The 16,382-nt window shown below is 40.7% G+C and overlaps 1 protein-coding gene across 6 annotated transcripts in view; it reads left to right on the top strand.

The window, feature by feature from the left end:
- The first annotated feature begins 4,575 nt into the window (after window positions 1–4,575).
- LOC148041799 (DHHC-type zinc finger family protein) overlaps window positions 4,576–16,382 on the top strand; it is a 98,471-nt gene continuing 86,664 nt past the window's right edge. For 2 of the 6 annotated variants that reach the window (XR_015691547.1, XM_087682542.1), the window contains exon 1: window positions 4,576–5,103. Coding sequence is in view for 5 of the 6 variants with exons in the window: in XM_087682542.1 (XP_087538668.1) it covers window positions 4,828–5,103 (276 nt within the window). In the remaining variant the exon portion in view is untranslated. The remainder of the gene's footprint in view (window positions 5,104–16,382) is intronic. The other 4 variants (XM_087682527.1, XM_087682513.1, XM_087682533.1 and 1 more) reach the window with 4 other exon arrangements.

Below are 16,382 nucleotides of genomic sequence, written 5' to 3'. Positions count from 1 at the left end.
GTATATCAATGTGTCACCTTCTATTGAGTAAGAAGCTTCGCTATGTCCAATAGCATCTGCATGTATGTTTCCATTCATTTTATCTCCTCATCTAGTTGCATTCAAAGCTACCTTTCTTCATGTTGGTTGCATTGCTCCTCCAATATCTTTTGTGAGCCATGTATGCTTTGCTCATGCTTTGCATATTCGTACACATTTACTCAATTTCTTCACCCAAGGCCCTTGAAATGGAGGCCAAAGAACCTTTCTTATTATCTTTCACCTTCTATCCCTTGATGCCCTCAGCCTATTGAAATGTGTCCTTGCTTGGATCAATGTCCTTTCCTTTGTCTTGAAGGTTTTCCGGTGTCTATGTATCTTTAATGATTTCCTATGCCTCAATGGCATTGCTATCAAAACCCCCTAGGATTCCAACACAATTGTGGCGGGGGGGGGGGGGGGCGGGGGGGGGGGGGGGGGGGCGGAGGGGGGGCATTTTTATCAATTCTATTTTTCACCCAATCAACTGTGAAGGCAACATCTAACTCTTTGTTCACGCTTTCTATAACTACATCCCAATTATTGGGAGTTTCCTTTATAGACATACGTCCAACAATCCTCAAAGTGCTTCAATAATACAAAGGTCTGTGTATCTCCCCAAAGCTGGCCTTTTATTAGTCCCATAATCATCATTAACTATTGACGAGGAAGAAGTTCCAATGTTATGGGATGGTGTCGGAGGACAAGCTCGCTTCTAGCCCCTCTTTTCTATCGGCTCTATGAGGCTAATGTCTTCTCCATGGAATGTGGAGCTAGTTGGCTTGTATATGGAGAGATTGCAAAGCATGTGGTGATGGGCATGTTGATTGATGGATGGGTGTAGTGGAAGAGGATATGACAAGGGGGGTGGTGCCATAGAGTTATCTCTATACGATGCATGTTGTGATTGTGATGGTGATGGACTTGTGTGAAATGATTGCAGCACATGTGATGTTTGATGTGCAGGTGAATGCCCCATGGACCTGAAACAGGGATTAAGAGGCAAATCATGATATTGGCTTGATGGCACAAACTCCATTGTGCCATCCTTAATATATGGGTTGTCATTCATTGGCGATGTCAGTGCACATGACACATGAGGGGGCATATTCCCATGCATGGCATCCATTTCCACAACACAACTGCATGAATTAACTATTAAGCCTTGTAGTAGTGAACCTTTCATGTTGTAAGAGAAGTTTAGGTAGCAATGAATGCTACAGGGTTTATCCCATAAAACTCACGCGCAAGTCTAATTTGGTACTTTCCAATTAATGTCATAAGCAAGTTAATACATGCCATTGCGACCCTTTTGTTGTGCGCAAGTTTCATCTCATGTTAAGTTCTTTTGGGTAGGCCCAAGGAAGTGCATTCGTAAATATAGTGGGGTATGCGCAAAAAAAAATCTTATCCTAGCTTCGTGTGTACATCACAAATTCAAGTTGAAGTCACATCCCATTATGCTAATAGTATCTCATGTTATAACATGTCAATGCCAAATAAATGCTTTTACCAATCACAAAGGAGGCATGATATGAAATTCACATACATTGCATTGAGGTTCTAAACGTGTTGTATTTGCAACCCAAAAGCAAATGCAATTACCATTTACACACTATGCATGAGTTCAAATTTGCATAGGACTCATGCTTTGGAGTAACATAAAGAACATAAAGAGGTTCCAATAACCTTTTGCAATTCCATGCAACTAGTAGTTAGATGCTTGCATGCTTGGGAGTGCCACAATACTTGAACGAAAACAAAAGTGCATAAAATCAAAAGACGTATGGCCTTACCATTTTGACTCCTATTGTAATTGCCTATAGCCAAATGGCAAAACCCTTTAACCAGAGGAGAGATGTTGTTACCATAAACACTATATGGATGAATTGAAACCTCCACACATAGCATGCTTTCAAAGTATCACAATGAGGTTTCAATATGTCATTGTAATTGCATAACCTCGAAGATGTGATTGCATATGTCCTAAATGACAAATGCCTAGTGCCTACACATAAAATCGATGAAAAGTCAAATGAGATTGACTACATCCAAAATAAACAAACCAAAGACGAAGACCATTGATTCACGAACATTAATCGCAATGGGTGATGTATTTATGAATGGCCCAATGACAAAATATTAACCAAACATGCATGTGCGATGTATTGCATGGATTAATCACAAACATGATATGCTCATCAAATTGATTCATTCCACCATTTGAACCGATTACCAAACATTAGCACGAATCAAGAAAACAAACACTAATCCAACCACACGATGCATGCAAGGTAAAGACAAATACATACAATCAAAAGACATCTATAATTGTGATAGCTCAAAAACAAAAGAACGGTGTCCATGTGATTCAGTGATACCATTAACTTTGAGACGACCTAAATGCAAAGGGGAAAGGTGAAAGAGAAATGTGAATGCATTTAGCCAAAAGAATTGAAACTAGACAAATACCAATGATTCACAAACACTACATATTAATTGTAAACATGATACACAATTGGAAATTAGGTTCAAGCAAATTGACAAAGCAAGTAGCAAATCGAACCCCATAATTCAAATTTGGTTAATTTTATTTAGTTAATTATAGTCAACACATGAGGAACCTAATAATCACTTGAATTTAATTAAGAATAGCCACAATTTATGGTCCAACTTTTGAAATTTAGTTGTTAGTCACAATAATGAACATGATAATCAAAGAACTTTGCTTCATAATGAGAGAAGAAAGAAGAGTATTGGTAACATTGAGCCAGAAGACGGGTTGGGTAGCACATGCAACATAGATTGGAACATTAGAAGGAAGTTGAAAACACCAACTCAACGCATAAGAAATAAAAAGAAAAGAAACCTATTAGAAACACAAAATATATTTGCTAATATGTGAAGTATTTACGAGAACTTAAATTTCATCCCAAATGCATGTATGCTGCACTAAAAATTGGACAATCCGAAATGCATATTGTATGGATTGTCAAATATGCTACAACAAATGAAAGCATGCTACATCACATTTATGCTTGGATTATTGAATAAGTTGCAACAGATGAAAGCATGTTGGAATAGATGAAAGCATGGATTATCGAATCCGCTATAGTAGATGATAGTGTGCCATAATATCGGCCAAAATTCCATATATGTTACAACAAACAAAAACATGTTGCAACACATTTCCATCAATCGATAAAGCATGTTGCATTAAGCTACTCTTTGATGTTTGCCAAACACGGTCCTTATGAACTCAGACCATAGTAGAGCTACGAGCTTGATGCATATTGCTAGGAGAAGCCATTTCATCTCATGAACATAGAAGTATGAGGCCTAAACTACGGCAAGTAAGGGCTCATGAATAGAGAAGTACAAGGCCAAACTATGAACATTGAACAATTTGTAATGGAACAACAAGCTATCAAATATTAGGAAGTTATTAAAAAACATGATGAAATAGGTTTCCTGGAACACGAAACTATGATAGAGAAAAAAGAAATTGGTCATGGGACTTCAAAGTTGTAGAGAACTATGTTTGCTGTGATGGAGAGCATGAGGACTATGTTTGCTATGATGGAGAGTATGAGGACTATTGTTGCATCGAAGATCACCATCTAGAATGGATGCATGCAACATACAAGGATTTTAGCATAGTAGATATCACAAGACAACATTCTAGAAGCAAATCCCAATGATTAGTGCATGCATGATGTATGGAAGTAGCACATGATCTTTTGAAAAATACTTGGATGAATATTTTGTTAGTTGAAGAAGAGGTTGATCAAATCTAGGAGTTGCATTGACCACATGAATTTGATGAGGCATCAAGAGTAGACCTAGAAGACACGAGTTGATAGTGAAATGATTTACAACAGAAAAGGCGTTATAAGGTGAATTTTTGCAAGATAATTATAGGGTTTCACCCCTTCAAGACAAGGTAGGGTAAAAGGGCCAATAGATTGTCATCTAACAATCCTCCATTACAATTTTTTTTTCGAAGTGAGTTGCATAAATGTTTTTTAATGGTCAAACTATTTATATTATATAGAGCTCAAAGAAAAAATATTGGGATATTTTGATATTTTTATCACGTAGCCTTAGTTACAAATGAAAGGTTCTTTAAAGAGGGACAGTGTGATTGAGGGGCCAATAGAGTGACACTTGAGGATGCATTGCTTTTTTAGGGCTTTACAAAATCTAAAATATAATTTTTTTTACATCATTCAATTGTTTGACTTAGGTTAAAACTTATTTGTAATTTAAAAAATTTATATTATATTGTTAAATAGCTAAAAAAACACATATTTCTTGTAAAATTGTCACTCAATTGGGTGGGGTGTCTTTTCCTTTTATTGGTCCTTTTACCCTAATTGATCCCCCTACTGTCTACAGGCCGCGATAGGGTCCCCAATGATTGACGGGTTGCCCCCAAATTTGGTAAAGTGGGCCCCCCTGGGGTACTGGCGCAATTGAAAGCGCTGCCACATTTGTGCTTGGCAAGTTGGCCCTGTAAAGCGGGAGACTGGAGTCACGAGTGTCAAGTGAACGTGGCGGACGGCACTCGTGCGCCTGGTAACAGAAGTGTTTTACGTGTCACACTTGGTGGGTTCTTTTATTAAGCAGATTTGCTAGTGTCACCCTCGTTCTGTCTCTCTCTCGCCCGCCCGCTCGCACGCCACCGTGAATGGACAAACATCAAGCAGATCGAGCGGCTTCCTAACGGATCCTGCGGTATCCCAGTCGTCTTCATGTTCTTCTCCCCCTTCTCTCTTCTATGGATTGCCGGCGCGTTCTCGTGACAGGATGGACTTTACAGAGAAGTGCTTGTCTCTCCCAGTTTTGGCGGTGCTCTTCTTGGTTGGCTTCATCTACTACACGGTGGTGTTCCTGGTGATCGAGCAGTGGCTGAGCATCGGAAGTGCCGCTGGCCTATTCAATGCGCTGCTCTTCTCAGCCCTCACTGTTATGGCTCTTTTCTCATACGCCTTGGCCATATTCAGGGATCCTGGCAGAGTTCCCTCCTCCTACATGCCTGACACTGAAGACTCTCACGTGCCTCTTCACGAAGTAAAGAGGAAGGTAGGAGGGCCTTTCTTATGCCTTTATACGCCTAATAGCACTCTCACGCACAGGTGAGAGAAAGAGTTGATTGATAGAGGTACAAACTTTGAAGCTAAGCAATTGTTTAGGGTGAGGGGCCGACTTAGTGGCATCTATAGGCCCCTGGCGCTTTGCCGTATCCTACCCAATTTCAATGGTGGAGTTACAGTGCCATAATCGATGATGCAGAGTGATGCCTCACAGAAAATTTTTGACGGTGATGTTATGATAGACTGATGCATGACGGTTGCAAAGTAATTCTTTCATTGAAAATCTTGCCCGCAAATTTGCGACAAGGATGCGGCCAGATCTGTGACGGAAGGATCCTATCAAAAAATGTTCGAATTGACTGATTAGAGAAGAAATTTCTGTCTTCGAGAGGGGCACACTCATCAGAGAGTACTTTAATCAACACCTTTACCCTAGCCTTTGCCATTGTTCAGATTTTTTCCCCCCATCAAATTTATTGGGCAGCATGTTATCAGGACAATATGATAATTGAGAGAGAGAGAGAGAGAGAGAGAGAGAGAGAGAGAGAGAGGATTTCCATTCCTTATATAGCATGCGAAAGAGGTTTTCTTTAAAGGTAAAAGCTGTGTTGTACACTTTAATTAGCGGTGCAATATTCTGTAGAAGAATAGAGCAAGGTTCCCTAGAGATGCATCAAGGTGTGGAAAATAGTGATGGGGCGATTCAAGGGGTGGGCTGTCCTTCCATTGGTCCTCTCAACCACTCCCTTATTTAAAAAAAGAGTTCCACTAATAGTGAGGTTGTTTGGATAAACAGCCAAGAAACCTTGAAACTGAACGTTTGAACAGATCAATACGGGTATGTAGATAGAGCAAAGTTCACAATTATAGAATCCCATTACTGTCTTTCTCCTAAGGGCGCATGTTTATACTTGGTTACCAAGTGGCAAAAGACTTTGGTGAATGCTACAAGGCCCATCTTGAATGTCCCAATGATGTAATAGCGGGGGAGAATATTGTGCACTCGTGATTGATAATTGAATGACTGGTTGGCAAAAGGTAGGGTGACTGGTTTTTTCCCTATGCACATATTAAATGTGCAAGCTAGTGTGATCGTCGATGATGTAAAAAGTGATTGTAAAGATCATGGTCTTCATGATATGTATTGTTTTAGCGATGTACATATCATGGCTATATGGGCTTCTTGTTAGAGTGCATTGCATTTCTGTTGTGGTGCATTTTATCAGTCTTGTTTCATTTATCTTTTCTGATTCTGGCCTGCAAAGATATGTTAGGGTCTGCATTGAGAAGACACAGAATGCATGAACATGACTAAAACACAATAACTCAAACAAAAATGCAAAAACACAAACAGAGAAGAAAGATAACTTTGAAGTAATTGAATGAATGATGTAAATGAATGAAAGTGTGTCAGAATGCCTAAATGAAGAGCAGTCCAATAGCTGACGATCTTGGTGGGAGTTAGTTGAGGGAGAAGTTTGAGTGTGACTTCCATTGGAGATGGATCCTGAGTGCTGAAACCATTAGTCTGAGCTGAGATGATGATGAAGATGCTATAAATGATAGGGTAGTAGACTTGAAACCAAAATGCAGCTATCTTTGGGGTCGAAGAAGGTAAGCGTAGTAGGGAACTGCTTGAAAATGATGACAGCTGATTACATGTAGTAGGGATATGTTGGGTAATGGACTACAGTTGGAAGAGGTTGATCTGATGCTGGGCAGCCAGCACAACAATTAAACCCAGACTTGGATAGGTTGTGGATGAACTGGATGCTGTTGCCAGATTGAAGGGCAGTAAACACAGCAGCTGGTATACCTATAGACTAGACGGCAACCGGAAAGAAGGTGCCATGGGCTGAACTGAGCAGCAGCAATCGGAGAAGAGCTGGACAGCCATGCATTGATGAGGGCTTGATGACTGCAATGGAATGGGGTAATAAGTGATTGAGCACATCATCTATTTATAGATGAAGAATCAACCAAAATGTGGGAGTTTGCTTATCGGACATACAAACCCTTTGTGGCATGAAACTTTGAGTTTTCAATTTTGGAATTGTTTAAACGAGCTGAGTAAGGTTTAATGCGAAATGCTCCTTTTTTAGCTTAACACCCACACTTGTGCCCAAAACTGAAACTAGAACGAGATTGCAAGTGTAGCTCACCTCGTGTGTACCTTTAGAGGTTCCACCTCATAACAGCTAGGGCATTGGTCAATGGGTGCATGTCGGTTGTCCAAGAACCTATCAAGGCTACAGAGCCAATGGTTATGTTCCTTGTGAGTCCAAAGGGCCACCCCATAGAGGTCAAGCCATCAAACAAAGGGTGCTCATCAGCTATCCAATGGCCCACGAGGCATAGTTACCAGGAACAAGAATGCAACGCCTCGGAACGGAGGGAATGGCATATATACATACATACATACATACATACATACATAGATAGATAGATAGATAGATAGATAGATAGATAGATAGATAGATAGATAGATAGATCGAGAGAGAGAGAGAGAGAGAGAGAGAGAGAGAGAGAGAGAGAGAGAGAGAGAGAGAGAGAGAGAGAGAGAGAGAGAGAGAGGCGGGAGTAAGTAGGGCCCAGGTGGGGCAGGCGACGGAGGCGGGAGCTAGCGGGACAGTTTGATTCCAGGGAATAGCCGTTCCAAATAGGGAACGGTTGCTAGAACGGCATGGAATGGGCAAGAATGGGGCTAGGAACGGGTAAGAACGGTCCATGGGCGTTTTGCCGGTAGACACTTGCCGAAACGCGTTAATCTGTTCCTAAGGTCCGGATCGGGCGTTCCCTGTTTCTATGCCACAAGGACTTGCAAAGGCAATGTAAAACCACTTTGAACCCTTTTTTTTAAACTTTGGGATGAGTCTATGCCTTGGGGGGGGTATAAAACCATTTTGAATTCTTTTTTTTCTTTTGGATGAATTTGTGTCCCAAGGGGGGGGGGATATATATGTGTGTGTGTGTGTGTGTGTGTGTAAAGTGATGGTTGGCTCATAAATCACAAAACAGACGATATGTTCTTAGCCACTTGCAAGGGTATTGATAACAAAGGGTGGATAGGTATGTATTGCCAATGCTAGGTGGAGATAGCTTAGGATCCGATGTGAGTAGTGTGTTGAAGGGTGCTTTGCACAATGAGATCCTTGAAGGGTGCCACTTGGATAGTGTTCCTCATGGGGGAAATTGTTCACTTGCCCAAGCACCCTTTTACAAAGGTGATAATGATCATGCGATGCAAAGGGGGACTCCATAGGGAAGAGTGGTTGACATCAAAGACAATACTGAAACTTGTAGGTGCGAAGTGAAGGGTAGAAATCCCTTGGCAACCATGGATGTCAATGTCGAATGAGGAAGAGAAATAGGATATTGGTTTTCGTATGGTGTTGAGAATCGAGAAAAAGGATGAAGATAAAGCACCCTAGTTGGAAGGGCTAGGGAGGAGCAGTTATTGTGGTAGCATTTGAGAGATGCCTAGAGATCTACCTATGGAGGGGAAGCCTTCATGCTAGTAGAAGAGCAAGTCTTAAAGGAAGATGGAACCATGAAAGAACAGTGAGCAATCTATGTCTCCAGCCCCCTTAATTAAAATACAAAACCCAATATGTAAGTGTTAGAAAAAACGAGAACTTGCATACGAGTGTTGTGTAGTGAGATGCTACAATACCAAACAAAATAAAAGCTGAGGATAAAATGAATGAAAAACAAAGTAAATGGTTGTGTATGTAGAGGAAGATGAACAAAAGAATTCTAGTGTTGAGTAGCCTAAGGGACAAATTAGTCGATGGCCCTGACTCGTTAGCTTAATGAACTAAGGGTACTAAGTAATGCTAGACTAGCCTAGAGTATCCTAAGGGACCTAAAAGATGCTAGCCTAACGGTGTGGCCATCATGCGTATGTCCATTAGCAGGTCTCTATAAACTTGTGGCTTGTACTTGATCATGCATCCTCGCATGACACAAGAATTAACATTCAAACTTGTAGAAGGTTGGCAGGCAAGGTAACAAAGTGACTTGCTGCATAAAGTGGAAGTATTTGGGTGGCAACTTATTAAGAATAATTTGATGTAATCGCCATTTGACTTCTGTGAGCATTGATGGTAGTGAACTTGGTGAGTAACTGCCCATACTCAGCCCGCTTGACTTTCATATCAACCTCTTTCTTAATAGAAAACTCCTACAGCTCATGATTGAGATTGATACGTCGGATGCAATCTCTCACCGCATGGTGGTCAACAAGACTCCAACAATCAGGTGCTAGGGGAAAATGCTATAAATGTGAATGAAATTGAGGAAGAAGCCCTTGCATTGACTTGATATTTGTTGTAGCATTGCAAGCCATCGAGTGGTGGATATGATCAATGAGGGCTAGTCGAGGGTCCGACATAGATGGTAGGTTAGTTTTGAGAGTCAAACACTTGTTGCATAAGGTTAGACCAAGTTGTAAACTTTGGCCCATTAAATCAAGTCTTATTTATAAAGGCATTGTTGGCTGTTGCAATTGTACCATTAGTGCTGATTGAGGAGTAGGGTGAGTAGAGAGGGGGATTGGGGTACACTTAAGCCTAAGGGGCCCACCATGCAAGCAGGATCTATGCATAGTGGATTTATAGGCTGTGGGTTGACTATGCGTGGGTGTGGTGGTTGCACGAGGAGCTTGAGAAGAATGGATAGGAACACTATAGATGCATGGTCGCTGAAACCAGCCTTCCTCTTCAGATAGGGTGGTAAAACTTGATCAAGCACTTAATTACAACAATTAATAATTGAGCATAAACTGAAATGCACATATTACCTTAACAATCTTGGACAATAAACACCTAGTTGGCCCCAAAACTAACGCCCTTTTCCTTAATTTCTTTAACTTTGATCACTAATGGATAGTGTACAAGTTGAGATTTCACAATCTCGTGTTGATCCAAAAGCCCCTTGCTGTACATACAATTAGCAAGCAATTCAGGTCAATTGCCCCTTGATTTTCACCTAGGACTTGCACAAATGGAACCACCAACTGACCAAATGCTACCCCAATTTACAATGGATGGGTAGACATCTGAAACCCCTGTCAATTCCACGAATTTCAGGTGTTGATTTCAATGTACGATGCATGGGTCCCAAGGTGGCTGTCAAACCCAATTTTTTGCAGAAATTTAGGGTTTACATTAGAAATCCTCATGTTGTCCACCAAATCTGGCTGAGATCTGCTAAGAATGACTGAGAACTGCTGAGATCTTTTGAGAAATTACTAGAGAAGGTGAGAGGAAACCAAGATGAACACCAACATATCTCCTGCCCTTACTTCCTTGGACTAAGAAGTCTCTTTTGGAACTATCCGCTTCATGTCGTGGAAAAAGAAAGGAAATCATTTGGGCCAGGTGTGGATTTCTTGGTAGCATGTGATTACTCCTAAAAAGGATGGGGGAGTAGCTTTATTGGATGTTAATTTCCATATGGTTGCTTTGAGATTGGCACTTTTGCAGGCTTTGTGTGTGCAGAGTCATCCTTAGACAGATATTGCAAGAATTTTCATTGAAAAGACTGGTACCTCGCATGGTCGCACAACTATTCGAGTTTCTTAGTGGCATGTGCTGAATTCCATGAGGCCTATTAAGGTTTCCCAGTCTTTTCTCCTTTCTCATTTGATTGCATCCTGGCAAGAGATTTTGCGTTTCGCAGTTTGGCGCCCTCCTAATCTTCATAAGGAGGAGAATTCACTGCAAGGAGAAGTGCCGACTACCTCCAGGTTGTTGGACTGGCTCGATAAATACTTGCAGTGAGATAAGTTTAATTGGATGGCTCGCTTGGGGTTGCAGATAGTCCATGATGGTGTCATTCTTGGGTAGCCGCATCTTTATTCTTTCTAGTGCATTCATCAGTACTTTCAGTTGCCTCGTGGTTATTATGACATTTGGTTGTCCTTATAGGAGCAACGTCTGAGGTACTCTCCATTGCTTGCTTTTCAGCCCTCGTCTCCTCATTAGGCTTCTTGATGATTTTGAGAACAGGTTAGCTAATTAGATCTATCATCAAATAGTTGAGGTCAAGAGATGGGGCATTGGAAATGCCAATAAATTATGGCATATTTGGGACAACAAAAAGAAGTGGCAGGAAAGAATTCTCCAACTTTGGAAGTCTAAGATTGCTTATCAGGGTAAAGTTTTCATATGTAGGTTGCTTTTTGGGAGTCTTCTAACTGGGGATGTGTTGCATGCTTGTAAGATCTCCTATGGTCATTGTGTATTTTGCACTAGATGCGATGAGACATTGCTTCATCTTTTCATCTCTTGCTCTGTCACTCGACAGATTTGGAGTTTTGTTTCTTGTGTGTGGTCCTTAGTGACTAAGTAGCGGATATCAGCTCATTCGTGGATTATGGGAAGGATGCCTTTTATGTCCACCTTGCAATCAGATCATTCCTGCCTTTTCCATTTCCTTAGATGGACAGCTTTGTGGCATATTTGGCAAACTTGAAATGCCTTCATTTTTGATTCTGCCTCGGGTATTCATGGTCATGTGGCCCGTGTTCGTGGTTTATTGTTATGGCAAATCTCCTCTATGGTTTCAACTGACTTGGTTCTTCTTGACATTGCTGCTCCTTGGTTGGATATTGTTTGCTCCACTCCGGTTGTCCTTTTTGTGTGATATTTGTGTGTTATGGTCTTAGAGGCCTTTCAACTTGATTTTATGTTTGCGTTCTGTTTTTCTTAGTTGACCTAATGGTCTGATGTAAATATTGCCATTTAATTCAACTATCTTCACAAAAAAAAAGAAAGCTAAGACGAGAGAGATCTGATTTTCGCGAGAAAACCCTAAAATCTACTTGTTGCCTTCTCTAGCCTACATTTAATGCAGTCACCTTTTGCCAGGCACTTCCAAAATGTTGTCACTTGATCAGCAATGCTGTTGCTATCCCTTGGAATGTGTCTCCTTGTTGTCCCTTGTTCGTAGAGGCCCCTAGATGGTTGTTTTCTGCAGCAAATTGCTGTTCTCTGACTAGAAAATGTACAAATAGTTCTCTCTCTCTCTCTCTCTCTCTCTCTCTCCCCCCCTCCCCGCATTGTAAACTAATTGAATGGTTAAGACCCAACCCCCAAAAACGTTTTCTCAGTTTGCATGGGCATTTTGCCAAGTGGCAGCCTTCTAAACCCATTTTTCAGCATTATTAAGCCATTTAGTTAATTTTCAGGATTGAATAATAATGAAAATTAATATTGGCCCTTTTGACTCTACCCAAAATTAAATGTCCCCATCCATAATTAAATGAGTTGGGCCATTTATAACTTGGGGTGGTTCCCAACCTCTATTGACTCTTAGATTGGCATTAATTAACTAATTAATGCTAGTACTCCTAGTGTCATCATTGACACTTATTGGCCAAACAATTGTCCTAAGGTCAAAACCAACACCAACTGACCCCCAAAGCCCAATTGGAATAACTTATTACAACTTTTACCTTTTACACCCATTGCATCCTCAGGGTCCTTGGCTTGTTACCATGAAATAACTACCATGTGCATCACATGTGCTAAACAACCTTGCACATTTGATTAATAACTTAATCAAATCTTATTGGTAAGATTAAAGTATCTTAAAATTTCACATCCACGTGACAGTCACCGCATGAGGAGCCTGAGAAGGTGGATAGGAAGAGTATAGATAGAGGATGGAAATCCATGCGTTGTAGTGGTCCATAGTGTGTGTCACAGTGCTCCATAAGTAGATGATAGATATCCCTTTGTTTGAGTGATTGATGGAATGTGTGTGGTATTGTAGCAACCAATGCGTGGCGTGTTAGGCCCAATGTATCCAAGTATGACTGGTAATATGCATAACCCCATGTATAGCAATGTCCATGATGCTGGGGCATAGTGGCAAGTTTGTCCATGCATATATGTAGCCCATTGTGTTTGGGACTCGTGGTATGAATGCTGGTTATCCAAATGCTCCATATAGTATTGGTTATGAGGGAAATGCATCTATTAATGCATGCAATTAATGGAAAAATGTATCTTGGTATGGTTGGTAGGATGTAAATTCCCATGCGCAGTCACATTGCAATAGTCCAAAGTATGCAAACATGAATGTTTCCTAATGCATGTGGTGCTCCTACCATGTTAGGTATGCATGAGGCCCTAGTCAAGGGGATGCAATGTTTCATGTTGTTTAAGATAGAATTGCTGCAATGTGAAATTACAAAGGATCTCCATGCTCTAGAGAGACAAAGGCCTAGAACCTAGTGGAGGTTTCGAGGCAAGTGATATTAGAGGTAAAGTTTCCATGTGCTGCTTGGTAAAGTTTTAGTATTGTTTTACTTATGATGGATGCAATGGATGGAGAAGAGTGACTTGGTAGATCATCTTTATTATTGCACTTTACCTTGATGTGTTTTAGTTAGAGTTGACTTTGGATTGGGCTCATTTAGGTTTAGTAGAGTATAGGTCTAGAGTGTTGGTTGATGCTTAAGGGGAGCCTCGTGATGGATAGCTTGGTTATGTAGTGGATCTCGGATGTACTTAGTTTGCATCTGGGGTATTGTATGCTAACAATATTTTTGCCATTGGGATCACTATTCAGTATACTAGTCATTGCAGTTGATATGCATATTGTATGGTTTGCACCTAGCTCTGCAATTGCACATTTGCAAGGTTATTGATATGTATGAAATACATGAAATGCACATTTGCAAGGCATGTATGGAATACATGGATGGTGTGCAATGTACATTTGCAAGTGGTACAAAAGTACAATTGCACAAGTTACATTTGGTCTATAGCTGATTTATGTATTATATAACTATCATGTGGTACATCATTGCTATGAGGTGTTGTTTATGTTTAGTTTATGCATTACAATGCCTATAGTGTTGGATTTTGGCATGTGGATGCATCTCTTATGGTTCCAATAGTGGTTATGATTCATGTGTGTGGATTGTAGTGGGTTCAAGTGACTGGAATTTCACATGTAGAGGGCATGAGCATGGATAAGCAATAGGTGTATATACATGTTTGACTATGGTGCTAGTATGTATTTCCGGTAGTGGTAACGAATGATTTGTCTCATTGTAGTGCAATCAAGGATAATTGCAAGGATTTTAAGGGGGTGGTCTGACATGAGGACATGAAATTTTATTGCTTTGCTTAGCATTTAATAAAAAAAGAATCAAATGTGGTAATGTGACTTGCATATGTGAGGTGCAAGTTAATTATTTTACAATCTGGGACCTAGGACCCTAAGATATCAGTTGGTGTGTTTTGGCTGTACTCTCTCTCTAATTCTCCTATTTTCTTTATCTTCTCATCCTATCCTCTCCAAATGGCACTTGAAACATTCCCCAAGTATCTAACTTGCATATGAGACGCGATGCAAGCCATATCCACAAATAAAAGAGATTGGACATTGCCAAAAATGACTAAGAGATGAGAGAGACAATAGGGTTTGCAGGGAGAAACATAGTGTGTACGGTGAAAATTGAGAGCGAAGAGAAACTTAGATACACAAGAAGAACATGGTGATAATGCATTGAATCATGCTATGAGAATTAAAATTGATATAGCGAAGCCGAAGTTTAGAAGATGACTACATTGTACTGTCTGAATCATGCGGTAGCACTTGTGGGAATTTGTGCAGTGAAGGGAGCGAAATGTAGTTCTTCGGGCAGTGTTCTATCAAAGTAATCATTGGAAGGTGAGGGACAGCTACTGAGGAAGCAAACCGTAGTCCCTAGATGCCATCAGAGATGAGAAAGATGATCACTAGCTGTTGAGGGAGCAAAGCACAGTCCTTAGATGTTGGGGAGATGGCCTAGGCAGCAAATACAAATGCTTGGGGCTTGAACGCTGAAAACACAAATGTTTGATGGTGGTTGCTAGGAGAAGAAGGCAGCCAGTGTGCAAAACATAGGCACCATCTCACTTTGACAATGGAGGATGTTGATGCCAGGAAGAAGAGAGGTCGCTAGTTGCAAGAAAACTCCACCAAGCAGAAATGCAAGGTATAGGCTGCCGCCTGATGGATAGAGGTTGCCAATACGGTAGGACTAACGCCAAGATGAGGGAATAGGCAACCAAATGTAGAGTGTAGACTTGCCTAACATGACATTAGGATGAGAGGAGAAGGTTGCCATATTGGAGGAGAGAGATGGATGTTTGTTATGGGGACATAAAATTTTGAGATGCTCTAATCTTGCCGATAACATTTGATTAAGTTATTAATCAAATGTGCAAGGCTGTTTAGCACATGTGATGCATATGGCAGTTATTTCATGGTGATAGACCAAGGACTTGGAGGATGTAGTGGTATCAATGGTAAAAGTTGCACTAGGTGGTACTCCGTGTCAAATTTTGACCTAGATCAATTTATTGGCAATTAATGTCAGCGGTGACATGAGAGAATAGGCTTTAATTAAGTAATTAATGTCAGTCTAAGGGGCAATAATTGCTCAAGGATACTCGAAAGACAAATTGGCCTAGCCAATTTAATTATTGAGTGTTGAAATTAAATTTTTGAGCACTAGAATAAGTATTAAATTAATTTTTAAAATTAATTTAATAAGTGGATAATGTTAAAAAATGGGACTAGAAGGCTGTCACTTAGCAAAACTTGCCCATGCAAGTGGAAAAAACGTTTTTAGGGGGTGGTGAAATTATTTCGGCCATTGTGAGAGAGGAGGAGACTGTTAGAGAGTAAGGAGAGATTGCTGATGTGATTTGCAGCCACTAGAGATCAGTCCTACAGCAAGTGACAGCAGGTTGGAGCTCTCCAGGAGCAGGTGACAATAGCCCAAGATCCTTGTGGTGTAGATGACATCATACAGGAGGGGCAACGGTCTTTTTGGTGGTCCTAAGCTGTAGGTGACAGCTTCCATGGCTGTTTGAGCAGGGCAGCAGTAGTTTTTCAGCATTTCTCGTGATGAAACTGTGAAATTTCTCTCTCGACAACATTCTCTCTCATATCGCAACCATCTCTCAAGTTATCTCAGCATTTTTCAACAGTTTGAGCCATTAGAGGAAGAGATTTCAGTCAATGTTTGTTGTAATCCCTAAATTACAACAAAAATTAGGGTTTGATAATTGCCTTGGGATGTGTGCTCAGAATTAAGGGCCTAGGATTTGAATTCCAATAGTTGAAATTGAGGAATTTCAGGGAGATTCAAGAGGCCAGCCAACCAATATTAGATTTGGGGCTTGATTTGTCTTTCAAGGAGTAGGGTGAAGGTCAATCCCCAAGCAAACCAAGGGGCAAATTGGTTTGGAGGTTTGCTGG

This window comes from Lygodium microphyllum, chromosome 1 (genome assembly GCF_053477565.2).
Source record: "Lygodium microphyllum isolate KBCC chromosome 1, Lygodium_microphyllum_v1.1.10, whole genome shotgun sequence".
NCBI classification, from domain to species: domain Eukaryota; kingdom Viridiplantae; phylum Streptophyta; class Polypodiopsida; order Schizaeales; family Lygodiaceae; genus Lygodium; species Lygodium microphyllum.
This window is presented reverse-complemented; position numbering and strand designations above follow the sequence as displayed.